Raw genomic sequence first — 21,505 nt, 5'->3', positions numbered from 1 at the left:
GTTTTGTTTTTATGAAAATTCTTTGAAGGTGTGAGATGCTTGATCTGATGAGACGATGAGAGTTCATCTCCAAAATGATTTACCTGTCTATCTACAATCACAATACCACAAATTAGTCATTAAAATACTGAACGATTTATTTCCACAGACATTTAGAAAAAAAAAACATTATATGCATAACGAAAAATAAATATTATTAGATAGGTATGATTGGCACTTGAAACACGTTTCGAAAAATTATCTTAAACTCGAGAATAATTTCTCAGATAATTAATAGGTATACCTACTATTACATGAGAATACAAAGTTACTTTGGTAGTGAAAGAAAACAAACTGATGAAGAATACTATCATCATACCTACTTCTTTTTAGAGTATCTGTAATAATAACGACCTCTTCGTTCGGAATTCGGATAACATCTAGCAATAGCATTTCCAGTATAACCCGGTGGGCAAGTGCACGTAGCTACGTGATTTTGAGCATTGCAATTTGCGTCTACGCCGCATTGATCAACACATGTGGGCTTACATTCGTAATTTAGACAATTCTGATCACCTCTGCACTCGCTATCTGACTGACATTCTCCTCTTTGGCAAGAAGTTAATGGGTTTCCAACGTAACCTGGAAGACAGGTACACACAGGCCTCTCTTTACCTGTGTTATCGTGTCCTGGCTGACACTTGGAGTTGGCACCGCATGGATTAGGTTCACATAAATCATCTGCAATTATACAGCATTGATTTTTACTGATCGGAATGGAGTAGGTAATCGTCTGATGACTTGAAATGTTGCGTTTTACTTACAAGGTTCAAATGGTCTGCATCGTACGAATGGATCTCCAGTCATGTCTCTTGGGCAACTGCATATAGGAGTGGCTCCCCTGGCTTCGCAATTGGCATTTATTCCGCAAACTCCGCTGCATACGTTTACGCATTTATCGCCCAAACAAGTCGGTCGGTCAGATGGGCAATCTCGATCAGCCAAACACTCAGCACGACAAGATACATAGGGATCTCCAAAGGTACCCTTGAAAGTAATCGTGAAAAATTTTCAGTATAACGAAATTGATCGATAAAATTGAGGAGAAATTATTTCGTGTACCTACCTGAGGGCAAGTACATACGGCTCTGTGGCTATGAACTTCACAAATAGCTGTGGATGCGCAAAGACCAGCTTTACAGGCAGCAGTACATTGGTAATTTTGGCACGTTTGCGAGGGCGAACAATCGTAGTCAGATTCGCATTCGTGTTTACAGCCAGTTAATGGCGAGCCTACGTAGCCTGGTAGACAACTGCAGACAGGGACTGAATTTTTTACTTCGCATCTTGTGTTCGTACCACATGGGCTTGGATGACATAATTCCTCTGTAAAAGCAAAAAAAAAATTGAAATTAGCTGTGTAGGACAACCCTTTTCTGAAAGACAGATTTTAGATAAAGCGAGGAAAAAATAAGAGATGAACATGTAGCTTATCTATGGAATTGAAGGGGCAAATCCATCTAAAAAAAAAAAAAATTTAAACCAATTTTCTAACCATGTGAATGGATATTGGATTGAAAACCAGATCAATTCTGGTACCTAGAGAACCTATCGTAATTTTTCCCAGTATTAGGTAAATTTGTTGGGTATTCAAACCATTGTTTAGAAAAAATACAGTTGGATAAAAATCGAATCCATAGAATCTAATAGAATTTTAAAAACTGTCCAAATTACACCATGATGACTTTTTGTCTGAAAATAAGATCAAACAGTCACGTAATACATATTTAATACAAGTAGACCTCCTGTTAAAAATCGGTTAGGCAACTTCTTCATCTAACTGTTTCTCGCTAGTTCTCACTGGTAGGTAGGTAATAGGTATGGTACCAGTTCACAGTGGTTACCTACATCTTATTTTCATCTTTTGACCACCCAATGTCTGACATGCCCATCCCATTAACTAGACACATTAGATTAGAAAGACGACTTCTATAGATTTATTTACCTGGATCTATTCTTCGGCAACTAACAAGTGGATCTCCAGTGTATTGTGGTGGACATGAACACACAGCAACGTGGTTACGCGGGTTACATTCTGCATTTACGCCACAATGGCCACTGCAAGCGTTTACGCAATTGAAATCTCTGCAGACTTGGGACGGACCACAGTCAGCATTATCTGAAATTTTTCAAAAAACGAAAATGAAATAAATACTTATTGATGGCAATTTTCGGGTGAAAAAAAATCTGAAAGACTTGCCTTGGCATTCTCCTCGTCGACAATACGACAGAGGATTTCCAAAATGTCCTGGTAAACACGAACATACAGGACGACTACTTACAACCCGGCATTGCGTGTTTTGTCCACATGGATCCGGGTAGCAAGGATTTCCACCAATCATTCCTGAAAAATGAACAAAACGATGTTTCAATTCAATCTCAATCATCGAACTCGACGTGAAGACGTTCAAATATAGGTATGTACTTTAAGCAGACTCTTCGTCATTTATTATTCTAAAAATATAAATTAAAATCGTCACCCAGACTGTTTTTTTATCGCATAAGCACGTTAATTAACATAAGAAACTCATCACGATGGTACCAGAAATTTTTTTATGACTCACCATGAATGAAAGGAATGATGGCAGAAATGACCAAAATTCTCAAAACCTAAAACACGAAAAATAATTATTCAGTTACTCATGAGTTGCCAGAAAATCTGTGTTATTGACTTGTAGATCTATAAAAATAAAATATTATCATAAATAAAATTTCGTTCAAAACACCTTCATCAGTCAAGATCAAGTTCATAACCTTGAATAGATTGACACAAATAATTTGCATTTCTGCGTAGGGGTTTATAACGATCATTATGTACCTGACTGTAACCACTGGGTACCTTACCTTTCTTTAAAAAAACTACCTACCTATATTGAAACACGTTAAGAGGGAGGTCTTTTTCATAAAACGTACATGTAGATACGAATGGCAGACGGTATAGGTATCTGAGCATGTTTTTAATTTTCGGAGCGCGACGAGTAAGTATTTTTCAATATTTAAAAAAATAAAGAATTAGAAGTAAACATGTTTTAAAAAATACAAGTAAGTAACTGGTACATGACCTTCAAAATTTGTTACAAGGTCTGAAATACCATCATTGTAAAACTGGAATAATAGAAAATATAAAAGGAAGAAATAGAAAATTTAAAATGTTTTCATTTATTTCATTGTGATATCCATTCTCACTTCCAAAATATAGGTCTACATACCCCATACTTTGAACCTTAAAATTGAAAAAATTGGTGGTTTGTGACTTTTTAGGTTGATACATATTTTTTTCAAAATTTATCTCCTTCGTTGAATTTAGTCTAGAGTTAAGGAAGTGTAGTTGCTCTAATGAATTCGAAACTATTGGAATCATAGGCACTTCGCTAAAATATAAGTGCCTGTTTAAAATTATGTTTATGATTTTGATTTATAAGGAAGTTTAAAGTGGTCTTCTTTATTTTAGACGTTAGGTGAGGTTAGGTACCTAGAAACCCACTACAATATACCTACCACATAACGAAGGCCATTATAATAATCGTGACTTTTAATAATTAAATACTAAATTGTTTCCATTAACTTATGTAACACCCCAATAATTATTATAATAAATTATCATCTTTATTCATACCTATGTATGTACGTGCAAGAATAGAAGATGCAAAATTGAAAAATATGAAAAATTTTTGCTATTAGTCCTACGTGATATGCAAATTTTAAAAATGGATTTTTGTTATTTTTGAAGTAACTTGTGAGGAACGTTTTTTTTTTCTTTTTCAATCAATATTCATCTATAAAGGGCGTTATAATCAGAGTTCGGGTGAGAGGAGGGTAGATCCAGCACAGTTCATTTCTTTAAAATATCCAAAAATTGAAAAATTCTCTTCTAATTTGTTAGTAAAAAAATGAAAGATTGCATATCTCAATTAATAATTTTAGATTAGCAATTCGAATTTTTTATTTTTTTGCTCCTTCACATTTGACCATTTTTTTCAAACTTTTGCTCTCGACTAGCCATAATTTTATCTTTCATTTTCTGTTCCATCTACCTCCTGCTTGCTCACAAACTGAGTGGGTGCCTAAGTGAAAAAAAATAACTAAGCTGTTTACTAGATAATTGCTGTGATCTTCATATTTTTAAAATCTGACATCACTCAAGTGCCTACATCCTATTATTTCAGTACGTAAGAATATTGTTATTAAAGTGCTGGGTTACAGTGCATCGATTACAAAAATATTGAATCGACAAAATAGGCTCAGTCAATAGCCAACTTATTAAGGTTAAATCACCTACGCGTGTTTTTTTTATAATATGTTATCATTTCCTAATTACTGTTTATTGTTTGAATGATTTTAAATATGATTCAAATACGTGTTACAAATAAACATTGAACTGCTTCTTCGTGTGATTGTTTTTGCTTCAATCCCCAAATGATATGGGCGGTTCACCTTGAATAATTTCGGAATAAAATATTATGTCATTTAAACACGTGGAAGGGTATATGAGGAGAATTTTTAATTTTTTTGCAAAATTTTTTGGCTTCATTTTGTATTTTTAGGAAAATACTCATGTTCCCATCTCAGAACTGAAATGAGTAAGCTATAGGTACATTATACACATTACACACCTACATCGTTAAATTTTATGTTTCTGGGTAAATAATATTTATGAATAATTTGCATAGCATTAGGCAGCGTGGTAATGTCTTCCCTACTCTCTCTCCTGCCCGTGAGGCCTTGATACGCTGATATTACGCTGACGTACTTTACGCCTGAAATACGCCAAAATAACCATGGTAAAATTGTAGTATAATTGTCGTAAATATGAAAATTCTGCATACGCTCAAAATACTGCAATATTACAGTGGTATCTTTAGCGTAAATTTGCAGTTGGTACCATCAACGATGCATGTACCAACGTATATTCAGAGTACAAAAGCGAAATTTACGGGCAATAATACGCAGGTAAATTTGCAGTAAATTTACGTCAAATTTACCTGCGTATTATTGCCCGTAAATTTCGCTTTTGTACTCTGAATATACGTTGGTGAATGCATCGTTGATGGTAACAACTGCAAATTTACGCTAAAGATACCACTGTAATATTGCAGTATTTTGAGCGTATGCAGAATTTTCATATTTACGACAATTATACTACAATTTTACCATGGTTATTTTGACGTATTTCAGGCGTAAAGTACATCAGCGTATTATCAGCGTATCAAGACCTCATGTGTGCCTCACGGGTGGTTTCAAACGTTTTACTTTCATCTAAAATTGAAGAATGAAGCTTTTTTGTAAAAAGTAGAGATCGAAGTATGAGCATAAAACCTGATAGGTATCACCAAAATTTTCATAAGAGGTGTGGTCAAAAAAATCGGAGGAGGATTGAGTACCTACCTACCTACTTACGTAATAAATCACAAATTATTTAAATGTGAACGTAAATAATTTCATGAAGTTAATTTCAATCGATTCTTAACCAACCTTTTAAAAAACATAAAGGTCTTCACTAACAAAAAAACGTATTTTGGTGAGGTACTGATAATGCTATACTCGTAGGTGCACTCAAAGCGCCAATACTATAGGTACATATATCACAGGGTGTTGATGCACCCTCTGAATGTTTTTATCAGCACGAAAAGTAGGTAAAATGTGATTTTTTGAATAGCCAGCTTTCGAAAATTTGTTCAATGAAATGATTCAAATCCACGTCTTTTTAACATAGATGTATTAAAATATACTTAGGTAGTTAAAATCAAGAATTTCAGTATGTGTATGAATGTTCTCACTGAATCGAATTATATTTATTGAAGTAAATATTTCTGTAAAATCAACTATTTTTAGGAATAAGCAGATAAGGTGCATTTTTGCTGGCTCTCAGAAAAAAGCTACGAGTGCCGTGGATGATGTAAAGCATGCAAGTTGGATAACATAAAAGTGCCTAGGTATGTAGGTACGTACTTCAAGAAAATTTTTCAAAAAATGCACTTGAATAATGAAACATGATATATTTTTTTGAGAAACGAAGCTTCCTTAGAAAGCGGAATGTCAATTAGGTACGTATGTAAGAAATAGCTGGTGATTTTTATGAAGCATCTACCAACGCAAATCAAATTAAAATTTGGGTATGATAATACGTACTTATTAAGAATCTGATGTTGGACCACTTCAAATGCAATAGATGAAAATTAATAATTTAGTGTAGTAATTCAAGAATCAAGATACTGTTGTTAGTAGTCGAAAAAGACAGTCTCGTTTTAAAAGAGAAACTATTGGGCTTATGAAATTGTAAAAATACTATCACTTTAAAATGAAAAAAAAATGTGTTGGTAAAAAATAACAAATTATATCAAATTCACTTTTTTTGACTCTTGAACAAATAGGCATATTCTTCAACAAGTACATATATTTCATGAGCTATTTGTTAAATTTTCTTCTCGCAGATCACGCAGATGTAAAAATTTTGAAATCCGAAAAATTTTGTTTGATTAAATAAGCATATCTACACGAAAACTTGAACAGATTACCTACTATAACATATCAACAAAGTTGTACGAGTACATTATTTTTATTCTTAAATAGGCGGCAAATCGAGAAAAAAGTCAACGTTTCAATTTGACTAAATTTATGTACAAAAATATTTCGAAGCAAAACTCTTGAAATTATAAGATTATTAAATCACCACGCGCGTAAAAGCAATTCAATGTATTACATATATAAATTCGAGACAGGTTGAAACAAACTTGTACTCACCATGATTACAGCGATACGTTCAAAAAACAATTAAACCTGGTTGGTAAGAAACCAATGACTCCTAATCAAAGATCGGTTCATTTTATATGGGAGGATTACAAGGATATTCAGGTGCTCTATCGTACAGGGTCAACCTCGACCTTTGTGTAGCTCTGATTTACCAAACGAGTCGTCATATCCACTCCCAGATTTTAACACCTACATAGTTTGTTCACGAAGCACAGTATTTTTGTTCCGGTTCATCTTAATCCATTTTAAATGATGCATCCAATTATGGGAATTCTGCAAATAATATCTATCGTTAGGTAAGGTATGCTCGTAACAATCGTTTTTTAATTTCAAGGCAATGTAGCGTGGTAACTCCTTGCAAATATTTATATGCTACTTTACTTACATAATAAAAAGAAGTGTGTAGTTTCATTATTTCTTTGGCGCGCTTTCGCGTTACTTTAAAAACATAGAAGTTAGAAACAGCGCACCATTTTTTTTCTTCCGAATTCCTTATGACATATTCATTTATTTTTTTTAAAAACCATCGCAAATTTTACTTTATAAACGTTCAAAAATCAAATAATGCATTAAAATTGAAAACCCAGAAAAAGAAATCAATAAGTTGAAATTCGTAAAATCACGGAAATAGAAAATAAACTTTGAAACCGTCGTGATTTTTATAGGTTTTACATAATTTTTTATCCGTTATTCCTGCAACAACAACTTGGTTGAATGTTAAAATAAAATATCACACAAATCACCTATGTACTTACCTATTTAGTACAAATAACCATATGTCGAAGTAATTAAATTTTGGTTTATCGTATCAATATTGCTGATGAATGAAAATAACACAAATTAGAGATTTTGTTTGCTCTCTAGATAGAATGATGAATACCTACTAGGGGAATGGGGAAATGATTAGCGCATCTAAGCCAAGTTAATTCCTACCCTTCCATTCCTTCAAGAATATAAAATTTTTCAACCTTATTATGTAATGGGAGTAGATACAAATTTAATACTTATACCTAGTTGCTTAAGAATAATTCATAATAATGAAATTGAAATATTAAGCTTATTGCCGAGCTGAAATATTTAATCTTTCCATTGTTTCCACCGATTTCACCAAGTGAAAAATATTCTTCAATTTCTTAAATCTAGTATTTTTTCAAATTGTTACATACGTAACACAAGGTTACAAGTACAACTTACATGACCTACCAAGAGGAAATCAAGAGAATAGAATTTTGTTCAAAAATTGAATGGGGTAAAATTGAAAAACGTTACCTGGTCATTCAAATAGGTACATTTCAATGCGCATCCCGCATAGTAAATAGTTATAATGGATGCTTTAAACCGCAAAACCATTTTGTTTAAAACTTCCTAGTACACTAAATTCTGATTTGAAAAAATAAAAATTATTAATTTAACTCAATTTAAGTACATAATAAGATATAGACAGCAAACAGCAATAAAATGATCAAGAATCCGAATAAAAATGATACGAAGCTGTTTCATTATCATTAGAATGCTTTTCATTTATTATTACACATTATATTTTTTATTTGCATACCATATGAAAAAAAAAAACATTCGTTCCATTGTAAGAGTAATTTTCCAAAAATTATTTAGAATTTTTACACGAAAAAACTGGTTTAAAATTTTAAGAAAAAAATTTAAAAACTGAAAGAAAAGAAAACAATCAGATAGTTCAAACTTTTCACAATAGAGTGCATATTCTAAAAAAAAAATGATAACAGTTCTCAATTTTGGTAAGTGGTGTACTCTGTGATGAAAATCGTGAGACATTTTTCAGTGTTGTCTTGTGAAACGTAAAATTGGTTAAATAATATTCGGATTTTATTGGCGGAAAAACATTCATTTGGTGCGTATATTTTTAAAGTTACCCAATCATCTCTAGGCATGTGTTTATAGTCGTTCGAGTTTGTTTAGAACTTGGAAAAAGTTCGTGTTATTGTGATGTGATGGTGAAGGCGTGAAATTAGTGCTAGTGCGTTAGTTAATTATTTTTTGAAAAAATGAAATGATTTGTGCGTTATTAATGGAATTGTTTTGTCGTTTTGTTGATCTGAACTACAGAGAACATCTTTAATCCGAACTTTCTTTCAACTTCGTCAACAAAGTGAGTTTTTGTTACGTAATAAATATTGCTTTATCATCTGCTCGCTGATAATGTGGAAAACATGAGTTTCCTTTATCCGAACCTCGCTCTTATTTCAAAATCAATTAATCCTTTCGTACTAATGTGATCCTAATAATTATATTTAATCGTACAAAACGTTTCCCATATGTCGTAGATGATTAGAATTTCCATTTTAAGGTGTGTCCTTGGAATGCTTTTATACTTGTATTTTCTACAATATTACAATTAGAACATCGGATATTTGTCTATGTTATAACTTGAAAAACGAATTTTCATTATCTATCTTTCATAATCTCTCATCGCGTCAAGTATGGCCCGTAAATTCGTGAAAAGTTACACTTAATAGGTCATTTTATCAGTTTTACAAACATGTGCATTATGTTTACGAACATGGTATTTCGAGCTTGATGACGACTATTCTATCGCTCTGAACTTATTTCGCGTTCAGTTTTTCCTAATGCTGTTGCTGTCGTGAAATTATGCATTTCTTATCTAAAACTGTTTTGATATCGAAATTTTAAACAGTACTTTTTCAGTCATGTGTATTTCATTCGTTCGTATGCTTGTTTATGCAAAATACTTACTACTGATTGAAATGAGCTATAATCGTTTGTGTCTTCTTTCACGAAGACTAAAGTGTGATGCATAACTACATAACTACCTACATATAAATAAGTCACCCTTAGTTACTCAAGTATAACTTAAATAACAAAATATTGTGTACATATTTATGTTCGATAAAATATCGTTATCCAGGCGCACTACTTATATTATGAAAAATCCCTCGTGGTTCTTTTGAGTATGCAAGTTCTAGCGGTGGTTGGTTGTCGGGAAGGTATTCGTTCATTTCGGTTAATACCCAAGTGCTGCATACTTGTTTTTCGTAAAAATCCGTATCAGATCAGAGTCCCAGTTTGAATTGGAATCCAAATAAATGATTTTTGAAAACAAATTGATAAAGTTTCATTCTTGATCATAGGTGTCCTCCGTCGTTGATCGCTGAAAAATAGAGTATAAACGAGATTTGAGATGAATAATGTCGTGGGGAAATGTTTCCAATGAGTTACCGTCTGTAAATTCACTATTCACTTCGATAAAAATTGTGAAAATTGCTCATTATAATATTTTTAAATTCATTTTCTTTCCTTAGCGACCTTAAAATATAGCATTTTCATCGCATATGAAGTCTTCGTGTTCCTGACAACTGCTTATTGACGTTCTAATTATCTTTCGACCAGTACATATATCTCATCTTGAGACTTTTCGCAAGGGCAAGAGTGTACTACAAAGTGCTACTTCAGGGTTTTTCAACTTCGTCAAAAGATAGGAAAATAGCCGCATTTTCTGTTGTCAGTTTCGGTATGGTCCTCTATATTAAATTTTATCGGTTTTATGCCATTGTTAACATTGAATATCCTCTTTCCTCTTGTGAGAAAAGTTTTCAGATGGGCTCCTATTTTGAAAAAAAAAAAACGCGATGTAGATGAGATCACTTCTTCTCAGTTGACAAGAACGTCTAATTATTCTGTAGCAACTCGCAGCTTTTCAATTTACTGATGTTTTTCATTTTATAATACAGTACGCTAAAATACTTCCAACCACTTCCATCTACATATTATCAAAATCAATTGTGTTTCAATTTTTGACAACTTTGAACTGCTACTTTGAAGATTTTTACGTTTCTTTAAATATAAATTTCAATGAGCCAGATAAAACAAATAATTTTGGCGCCAAAGATCCGCAATAACGAACGTAACAATAATTAAAACATGATAAATTTTACAATTTGAAGGCACGTCTTTGTTTTTTTCTGCAGTTAACAAATTCTTATCGATATCTGAAAATTGCTGTAAAATATTGAATTTTATTCAAGTGGCTATTTCGTGTAAACTCTTTCCCAACTTTCAAGCATTCATCTATGAAACTTGAGTGAAGTATCGTCATTCGTCACACAATGTTTTGGTCGGTTACAAGTACCTTCCGCTTAATCAAACCAGTTACCGTGTTACGTCACAGATTTTCGAGTAAACTTAGGAAATTCTTGACTAAGGTCACCAGGCAAAATACATACATACATCCATTTTGTGTAGTTTTTAAATGAACGATTGTTGGCCAAATCACCAGTTTTGAGGTCAACGACAACCGAGTGTCATAAAAATAATGCTAATGCCAAAAATAGTATTTTTCAGCCATAACAAATACTATTTTAGAATAGCTGTCTTGAATTAATAATTATTAATTGATTGCGTTATTGGCGTAATTAATAATCGAATGTTAGGTAATCGTGTAATTTCACGTGCGTGAATTAAAATAATAACTGGGTACCATTTTAGATTTGAAAAAAGTTTGAATTTTAGCGGTTTTGGGGAATGGGTATTTCCTACTACTACATACTTGATTGAATAATTAAATAGATTTATAAAATTATCTAGGTGTACAGCAATTAGTTGGTTCGTTTTTGTGGTTTCAGAAGTGAACATCATTTTGAGAGAGATAATGAAATTGTATTTTTGAAGAGATGCAGTTTAAATGTTTGAATTTTCTGCGAGTCAAATTGGGAGCTCTTGAACATTACTTTGTGGTTGATAAATGTTTGATTCCAGGACTAATCCATTTCAATTTCTGATTCGAAATGACTGAAATTAAGGTAAAATTCAAAGGTGTCCTTCTTTTTGTCGTTTACTCGCTCGTTTATTTAGCAGTGCTATAAGAAATCTTTCGCAGAGACAGATTGCACAAGTTATTCATCAAATTGCAGAGGCCGTGAGGATGAAAATTTTCCATAAATCAATTTTGAATGTCCAGAAATTGGCTCTCAGATCAGATTTCATTAAAGCTGCTGAAATTAATATTCTAGCTCGTTGATAAAAAGGGTCATTTTTGTACTTGGGTTGCAAATTTTATGTAGTTTCATTCATTCTCAGCTGCAGCGATTTGAGTAAAAGCCAATAATTACTCAATTACAAAAATTTCCCCTCGGTTTCTAGTGAGTGAGCTAAGATTCATTTTTGTAGTTGTATTACAATTCGATGGCTTTTTGTTGGATACTTTATCAATGAACGAGCTGAGCTAAAAACCATCGCGAAAAAATCATTTTGAAATAATACATCACAGCAACTAATGTGTGTTCTCTTTCGATATTACGCATAGGTAGTAGGTACACGATTCGATACGTATTTGATTATCATCTACAAGCGAGGGGAATCCATTGCATATTATAATTAAATTCCAACTGATGACGATTTTTATTCGTTTTTAAACATGGAAATGAAGCATCAATATTACTACTTTAACCTGAAAATGTTTTATCGAACATGTACGTCATGAAATCAACGTAATAGGGGACAGCTATTTAAACTAGAACAGTTGTAACGAGTTTTCAAAGCCACGTTCCCTGGTTTATGAATGTCATACCAGCAACTGTATTACCAGGAGTATTATTATAGATGACAGTCGTACCGAAAGAACGTGATAAAATGCTACAAAATTAGAGACTTTCAATCTGGAATCGCATCTTGTTCAGTATCTGAAATCTTTCAGTTTTCTTTTCGAAAATATTCCTCGTTTTGGTTCGGTCGGTGTAAAAATTTAAAAGCTCATTTCCTCGTTTGAAAATACAAGGTTATCGCGTTTGAAATCATTTTTTTACACGTGGGATATGAAAGAGAAAAAAACATTCTAAAACATCCGATTCTTTGAAGCTAATAATTACCTAGCCGAGCGAGGTGTTGAAAGAAAATTCCTTCAAAGAGGGACAAATTTCGAAAAAAAATTATTTCTGACAACGTTTTTATCAAAGCTGTCTAATTTCTATGGAATAAAAAGGTTTGAAAAGTTTGATATTGACATTGGAACTAATAATTATTACGAAACCGACTTCAAAAGGTTAGTAGTTTTATTTGATGGTGTTCATTTTGTATAATACTGCGAGTTTTTCATTTTCAATTCTCCTTTGCTCTTTGGCAATGTGTTGCTCTTTAGGTATGAAACGGGATTCGTCAAATTTAATCGCCTTGTTTTTCAAAATCTCTATTACCTGGAGTATAAATGCTTCACAAACATCTGCAAATATGGAAAAATTACCTCGAAATTATTCGCGATTCTTGTACACAGGGATTACCTAACGGTTTCCATGTTTCCTTGTAGAAAAAAAGAAAGCACTATTCAGCGGTCTGTTGATATTTTGCACTATAAATAACTTAACGTTGTGCAGGATAACAAAGAACATACTCGTAAATCATTGGTCAGTGCTGTTTTGATTATAAAATAGAAAAAAAGCTTTCGTAATAACTTTCTTCTCAGCCAAACATACGTACCTACTTACGACTTACAATTACATTTAGCTTCATGTCAATAACCTGGTACGTAATATGGTCACTTAATTTTATCAACTTATGAAATGAAAATCTCCGAATGAAATTATTATTCCTAAACCTAACGGAAAAGAACTCGAGAAGAACGTTCTCGAATTTGAATACAATTATTACCTGAGTAGGTCTAGGTATTGTAGGTAGCAACTGGGTACATTTTGAACGTGTCTAAATACAATGTGAAAGTATTTAGGTAAAGATGAATCAACAACTTGACTTCCCAGGGAGTATTGGCGACAAAGGCTTCTACAATAGGCTCTATTCTTGAGTATAGAAGACGACCCTTCAACTGAACGGTATTCTTGGCATTTTTACTAAAATTTCAACCTTCATTTGGGGACTCTTGACGCCATTCTTATCGAATCGACATTCACGTTCGTAATTTTCGAGCATCGAAGTCGAACGCGTGTACGAGTAAAAATCATCGACCTTTTTTTTTGGGCCAAAGATTACTATATCGTGTGGCCCGCATGAAATATGTACTAACTACTAAGTAACTGTAATTTCACAAATTAACAAATATCGTCGTTAAACGATTAATCAGCGTTTAACGGTGTTGTATATGGTTAAATAACCCTGAGGAATGAACACGCCGAAGAATTAAAAACACAATTCGCTAAGTCAGCTGTATGGGATTATATCATCATCGGATAAATATTTAAATTCTAAGCATAAAACGAACCTCTAATTTCTCAGATAACGATTTTATACGAATCACGGTGAGAATTTCATGAAATATCGAACCTCATGCAACCACCTGTTCGGATATTATCCTCTTTGATTACATATAAATCTGCATAAATGTAAGTACATCTACGTACCATGTAGACGTACCTACATCTGCATGCACAGCATGACGTTTTTTTGACACCGTTAACTCGGGGTCATCAATTCGGTAAAGGTTCTTACATCTCTGATGTATGATATTTCATGCACGATGAATGAAATAATGTGCGTATTTTATTTCGAATTTTTTCCGCACGTTTTCAGACAGTGTTGCCATTTTTGTGAGTTTGATTTCAAGACTGTCGAAATCTGAATTTAGGTCCACGAATACAAGTACATAGGTAGGTATTATACCCAATCGAAACTTAAAAGATTTTCCATTGGCAAAATGTTGAGAATACATGAAGCATACGTTTCCAAACTGCACTAAGTCCGTTTTCAGTGATTCTGAGGTTGTAAGGCCATCTAGCATAAAGTTGTGGCCCAAAATGGCTGATTTTTTGATATGTTGTGCCCAAGGGTCTTGGCTACAACATTTCAAAGAATTGGCCAATTTGGACCTTTTCTACGTTTTCAAACAGTACTAATTACCATGCATTTCTTATCAATATTTTTTTGGACTTAGTGCGTTTTGAAAACGTATATGCTTCACATACTTGGAATGAAATTTCAGTTCTTCCTAAATAGTCAAATAAATTTTAATTTTTCTGCTACACGTATACATTACGGTGAGAGATCTTGCTGCTCCATTAATGCTGAAAAATCCAAAATTGAAATTATTACAATGTGTGTTTGGAGAGAGTGTGTGTGTGTGGGGGGGGGGGTGTTCAAGAAACATTTTTTTCATTTTTAAGCAATCCTCTAATTTTGATAGAATCTGTACCTATTTCTTATGGATAAGAATGAGGAATTAGGGATGGTATAAAGCTCTTCTCATTTGATAAATTTTGGTTACGTCAAAAGATGAAAAATTAGCGCTATTTATTGTGCTAAACTCAAACAGAAACTGAATATAACTTGAATGGTTACGAGCTAGCAAAGAAGTAAGCATACTTAAGTACCGCAAGATAAGGCTACTTCAAACTAAAGCAACTTTTTTTCTTTTTCAAAACTTTGTCCATGCTATAGAAATGACCGCGAGAGTCTGGATCCTTATTAGGTTATACACATACTTTCTGGCCATGTTCAAAACCTGATTCATGACGTCAGTATCTGTTGACCGATGCTTCTTTGCGACTTGATGAAAATTTTTTTATTCATCGTGAGCAGTCCAATTAGTTAATGGAGAGTACTCGTACTGCTTGTATCAAAGAAGGTGTACCATAATTTTGAACATTGTGTGGCTTATTTACTCATTTTCATTTCATGTCAGCATCATTTTGTTGACGATTCAATATCTAAATATAGTATCTACATATTGGGCGGTATAATAAAAATTATGCAATGGATAAGAATGAACAATTTCATTTGCATCCGAGGTAAATTAAATGCAATAATCGGGTTGAAAATTAAATTGCAAATTTCGAGGTGTAGTCGAATACTTATATTGCCTAATGAGCCATTACAGCGATGAGAATGTCTCGTGATAAAAATAAAAGCACGACCTTCAATTCAAAATTTACCGAAGGAGGAACAGTATTTTAATTATTTATTTTAGCTGGATTTTCTTCCTTCGTCATTCTGTCTGGAAGAAAGGTTCGGTTATTACAATGTACCAAGTTGTAGGGGAGAAGTGAAGAAAAGAGAAATGTATTCAATATGCATAAAATTCGTTTCATATTGCGTGAGAAAACCATTTGGATCATTTTCAGCTGCGTTTAATACATTTCTTCGCAGCTTATGAATTCATTACTGAAGTCGATTATCAGCTAAATGAACTCGAATATACAAAAAATTGATTCAGTAGGGACCTCAGATATTACTTCTGAAAAGTTGAACTTGTATGCATCTTAGAATTTTTTTCACACGGTCTTCTCTATGTCAGTAACGACGCTAGACTAATGATAAGAAGCGAATAAACATACAATACGATGTATTACTGAACCGAACCCATTTTTTCGGACGTGCTCTGAAACGTTTACCGCATCGATTTATTAATTACGAAATACGTATGATTAATAAGATGTATTCGGTCATGGTCGGCTTCAAACGTGAAAAACACAGGTTGTCCTTTCTTCACGACGATGCAAAACGGTCGAGTATGAACGGTTGACACTAGTTTCATAAATAATTAAAGCATGCCTTTTTGTGTAGACAGGCTGATATTAAAATTTGCTGGAAAATTCGTCCATATTTGCACGTTGAAATACGCTTGCTTCTGAAAAAAATTGTCCATTAATTTAATTACATTTCACCCGCGTATTGCACTTCCCTGCGAGTGAGATCATACATCATTAAGTATACAGTCAGCGTCATAATTCCGTCCGACACCTGCCATAACCTATGGCACTTGCAATACGAAGCTTTCTCCGTCGCATAAATTATTACGTTTATCCAATATACGAGTTTGTTCATTCGAATAAAATAAATTAAAAATAAATCCGTTTCGCTTGCGTACCGATGGAAAAGCATATCCCGTTGTCTAGACTGTTTAGATCTGAATTTTTCTCTCATCGTAATTCCATCTTGTACCTGGGGCGCTTGGTTCTTCTCTTGAAATGAAAATTAACTTTGGTTAAAGTGCTTTATTTGATGTAGATGAAGGGTTTGTGACTTACTAGAACAGTGTTGAAAATGAGGGGGATCTGATTGTGATTGATTGTATGTAGGTACTTGAAGGGATGAGAATGCTTATGAAAATTGTCTATCGAGATTTTGCACGTGGGATGAAACAAATATAATTTTTTTCATCTTATGTCGCTGGGTGTACTGATGTTTGTTGACAGTTTTACATCTCAATCAGTGTAAATAGAGCTGATTTGATTTGCTTCAACGAATTTGTATGATTATTATGAATGCTATTAGAGTTAGGTATGAAAGGAATATTTATTCTAATCTGATATCGTGTATTGTCACAACAGAAGTAGGAAGTGCGCTTTCCATTAATTTTCACCAATCATGCAGCGAACTGAAAAAAATACACCATCGTGTCAAGTTTCAGAGAATTCACATCGTTACGCCATTGTTTCAACAAAATAAGTTCAGTACGTGAAATTTGTAAGCGTATAAAAAAATTAATCTGATAGCGTTAAAATTGTGTATAAAACTCACCAGTAGGTTCATACAAATTATACTGAGGAGATTCGAGCTTCCTCAATTTTTCATGAGCGTCGAATGGTTGTTTTCTTTTCTGTAAAACGAATAGTGAATTACGAAAAACTCTGAAAAAATGAAACTGTGCGTTAAAATTTGTCAAAACACTTCAGAAATGAAAAAAATTGAGGAATAAAATCAGTTGGGTTGTTACCAACAGCTTTATAAGTCGACGTTTGGAGAATTAAGATATGACCAGAAAAAAAACTAACTCATTTGCTAAATTTTTAGCTACCCAATTGAATTTTTGTCCCCCCCCCCTCATTTCCTTAATTTTGGGAAAATTGGAAATTTTTTGTATGATCAGTGAGTTATAAAAAAACACTACAGGCGTGCTTTTGCGGATTTTAAATTTCTCTGTGTTTTTTTGAACATGGCATTTTTTCTGCAGTTTTTGCAACGAATGATCATTCTACTGGCTGGCGATGAACTTCTGGCGAGGTCACCTCATTTATTTTAATTCCAGACCGTTTGACCTTCTCGTACGTCGGAAAGAGTAAGTTGTTATGGCGGAAAGTGAAAATATTGTAGTAGGTTCTCACACATGCAGAGCCAGATGCACGTGACGATGGTGGTGTACGACTGCTGGAAATGTGGGAGTGATGGGGGTCGAGTTGAATGGTGTGCTGGTATTCATGTGCTTGGACGTTCTATGTATGTAGTATGAGTCATACTAACGTGTACCCTTATTTTTATTTCTACACGGTGTTGAAAAATACGAATTTTTTGGTGATGTCGATTAAAATGGTCCCCATCAAGTAGAAATGATGCATAACATTTTTCAATTCAATTGATACATGTTAATTCGGCCTTCGGGGACCTTTTTGAAAAAAATGATTTGAGCATGCGTATAAGCTCAATAATTCCCCCGAAGATGCACCGGAAATGCATCGAAACTTCCTGGAGATGAATCAACACGGCTGTTCATACTTGTATAAAGAGAGCTATCTCCACTACTTACTGCATGTCTAGTGAAACTAATCTTGCTTGGATTTTCAAAGCAACCCTTTATAATAAATCATCAAACGATCAAAAGCAGCTTTTCTTATTTTCTACTCGTTAAAGCCAAAATCATGAAATTTTGAATTTTTGTAACTGGAATTTAAATTATTTAAAAATGAAATTCTGAAGCTGAGTTTTGTACATCAAATCAACTATATTTCAACGTGAATTTATCCCATAAATCAGGATTTTTATTTTGAATATTCAAGTTGTTGAGTTTTCATTTTATTAATTTTAATTATTTTTATATAATTTTTTCATTTATTCTTTATAAAATAAAATAGCATAACAGATGCTAAATGCATCGCTATGGCTGGAGGAAACATGGCAAAATTGTCTACCATGCCATCTGCGTTAAACGTCTTGTCTCGCAAAAACGTTCCGGCGACGTCTTCAGTGGCATTTTGTTCGTACGAGTATATTTTAAGAAGAGTAATTTTATCTGGATATTGTACCACATTTACTGAGCGGTTTATGTAAAGCGAGTTATTATAATTGTGATCTTCACCTTGTTGCCTTGCTCATTAACACACTGTATGCATATTATACTCGTACGTGTGAAAAAGTAGAGGAAAAAACGCCTCGTATACGCGCGTTATCGGATGTAATAATTTTCAACGTTTAGTATATCAAGCTACACTTACGTATGTATATGTACACGCATTTATTTATGTTTGAATGTGACTTTCTTTTCTGAGGTTAATGACCGTTATTCGTGTACTTGTGCTGAAGAAAAATCATTGAATTTTTGTTCAACGAAAAAGTCGTATTATGTGTAGTGTGTACTGTGTAGGTAGTTCGATTGGTCGTTTTTTTTCTTTTATGCGCTCGTTTCGATTACAATTGCGCGTGAGGCAACTTGAATAATTTTGCTGTAAAATTAGAAGCGATCGAATGAAACCTTAGATATGGAAATTTAGCATTTTCTAGCGCAAAATTTTATTTGCTTCAAGTTATGACGTACGGAGTCAGGATACGAATGAATGACTTGGAAATTATTTTGAACTGAAACATACGTATAATCAGCAGTTTTCGGTCGAAAATAGGGGCAAGGGTAGTACACTTGTATGTTTGTAAAAAACATCTACGACCTAAATGAAAAAAGTGTTCTTTCAAAATGGCTTCTTGATGTATTTCAGTCTTATGTTTCTGCAACTATGGGAACCACAATGCCTTTCTTCAAAAAATAACGAGTCAGAAGATAAGAATGCACGTGTTTCTTGAATCCTCTCCTGTTTTTTTAGATTTACATTCATACGTACGTTATTCGCGAAGCAGTATCAATGTCTCGAATACGCGTTTATGCAAGGTCATGCAAACAAACTTATTAAAAGTTCGCGCAAATCGAATAACAAACAAATCTTGACCAATGAAACGAAATTTTCTAATCATCTTGTACATCTCGAGATGCTGTAATTTCCATATTGCTTAATTTTGTGTTTTGCTCAACCTAACTTAACTTATCGTTTCCGTTGTAAACATCGAATAAACAATTCAAATGCTTAAGTATTTACCTTACCTGTAATTTTGAAAATGAAACTGTTTTCAAGTTGATGAGTTATAGGTAAATGTGACTTTGTGGCTCTCAAAGTCTGAATCCAGTCGTGGTGCTAAGGCCAAAGAGCAAAAAATTCTTTTATATTGGACTCACAGTCTCACAACATATCTACAAATTTGCTAGAATTTAATAGGTTGGTACCTTCTTGTTCGAGTGTCATATTGAAGAAGCAATTCTGCTCAGAAACTTCGCTCCTTTAATTTCTAGGTTTGGAGAACCAATTTACACTGGTTTAGTTTGAATTGCTGTGCTCTTAAATGAATTATTCAACTCCTGTTACGAAACACTCAGTACATCTATTTATCTATAGCTGTTTTCAAAAACTGAGAAAAAATCAAAATCGGCGACTCCTGACCTGAACTACTCAAAATCGGTTCTGGACTGCCAACATTTTTTGAAATACTCCTTATGCATACCTGCAAAGCTGTGAAGAGCCAAAATGAGTCCAGTGAGCATAAAAATCTATTTCTGGAGAAGTATTAAATGACAATTTTTCTGAAGTAGGTATTTTTAAATAACCCGAAATTGAAATTTTTCTCTGTATATTAGGAGCGTAACATTTTTACAATCGGTAATTCATTATTCGTCTCATTCAATACCTTCTTTGAGGCTTTTTTCTTTACCCTCAGAACCTCATTAGGGCCTGGTCTGTCCTGTGCTGGATGAGATCTCCTTCTTACAATTACATGCAGCTATGTTTGGAAGGAAATTAATGGCCAGGTCACTAGGTTGTGTTTGTAACTTCGAATATTTCTAGACCTACGTATTGGGGCTTCTATTTTTGGACCAGTTTTTTTAAATATCTCCCACTACTGGTATTTGATGGAAAACGTCTTTTGAATTTAATAAGACTCGGGAAACCCTATAATGAAAAGGGTATTAGAATCCGTAGGGTGTAATTACCGTTTACGCGACGTTTGGTGTAAAGTTAAACGAATTCGAAAATGTACCTAGTTCCATTTTACAAATTCTGACCTATTTCACTTTGTTTAAAAGGCACCATTCAACTACCTACACAGTCGTCTTGGATTAACCAAAACAGCGTGAAATTTCGCTCTAATCCCCCTACCTCCTTGTCTGGAAAAAATAATGTACGAAGAGGTCAGATTGAAAATTATCAGACTAAAGCCGAAAAAACACGTTTTTTTAAAGCTGATTTCTCGATTTTGAACCAAAATTCAATAAATGAGGCACCAAAATAACCGAAATTTTGACCAAATTTTTCCATCTCATTTTGCTCTCGAAAAACTCGCAGAAGAATCCTGAAAAGTGAGATCAAAAAACGTGCAAAAAGCCAAGCTTTTCAAGCTATGTACTTCTGCTCGAAGAAGGAAAACGTGAGTACCGATCATTCAACTAAATTTCGGTCATTTTGATGCCCCATTTATTGAATTCTAGTTGAAAATCGAGAAATCAGCTGGAAAAGACGTGTTTTTTCGGCTTCAGTCTAATCATTTTCACACCACATGTAAGCTTGTTTTACGAACGGAACATTCAGTTTTACTATTTGGTTTTGATAAAGCGATCATTAACATCGTTTTTTTTCCTTCTTGTTTTTCTACGTTTACGATTTTTAACGACGTGTCGAAAAAGAGAAAAGAGGGATTTGGAATCGCTCCAAAAACTATGACGATTTGCGTTTATATGCGCGCGAGTTTTATA

General features: G+C 33.5%; 2 protein-coding genes across 2 annotated transcripts in view; one reads left to right on the top strand and one right to left on the bottom strand.

Annotated features, from left to right (window-relative positions):
* Positions 1 to 112: 112 nt before the first annotated feature.
* On the bottom strand, positions 113 to 6,930 carry LOC135836022 (nidogen-like). Its single transcript, XM_065350589.1, has 7 exons — positions 6,781 to 6,930; positions 2,604 to 2,649; positions 2,240 to 2,383; positions 1,985 to 2,158; positions 1,106 to 1,365; positions 804 to 1,026; positions 113 to 720 (listed from the first exon to the last, which is right to left on the bottom strand). Exons 1-7 carry the CDS (start codon positions 6,781 to 6,783, stop codon positions 359 to 361), a joined length of 1,212 nt encoding a protein of 403 aa, XP_065206661.1. The 5' UTR covers positions 6,784 to 6,930; the 3' UTR covers positions 113 to 358.
* Positions 6,931 to 8,689: 1,759 nt separating this feature from the next.
* LOC135836010 (myotubularin-related protein 3) overlaps positions 8,690 to 21,505 on the top strand; it is a 53,233-nt gene continuing 40,417 nt past the window's right edge. Inside the window, exon 1 of the mRNA XM_065350560.1 lies at positions 8,690 to 8,914. The gene's annotated coding sequence lies outside the window, so the exon portion shown is untranslated. The remainder of the gene's footprint in view (positions 8,915 to 21,505) is intronic.

The sequence above is a fragment of the Planococcus citri genome, chromosome 2, assembly GCF_950023065.1.
Source record: "Planococcus citri chromosome 2, ihPlaCitr1.1, whole genome shotgun sequence".
Taxonomy (NCBI): Eukaryota; Metazoa; Arthropoda; class Insecta; order Hemiptera; family Pseudococcidae; genus Planococcus; species Planococcus citri.
This window is presented reverse-complemented; position numbering and strand designations above follow the sequence as displayed.

What these genes read in the sequence shown, in the direction of transcription:
- LOC135836022 (XM_065350589.1), bottom strand. An exon ending in CATCATTCCTTTCATTCATG is followed by an intron (nt 2,384 to 2,603) that starts GTGAGTCATAAA and finishes TTCATTTTTCAG; the next exon opens with GAATGATTGGTGGAAATCCT. An exon ending in CCGTATGTACTTGCCCTCAG is followed by an intron (nt 1,027 to 1,105) that starts GTAGGTACACGA and finishes ATTACTTTCAAG; the next exon opens with GGTACCTTTGGAGATCCCTA.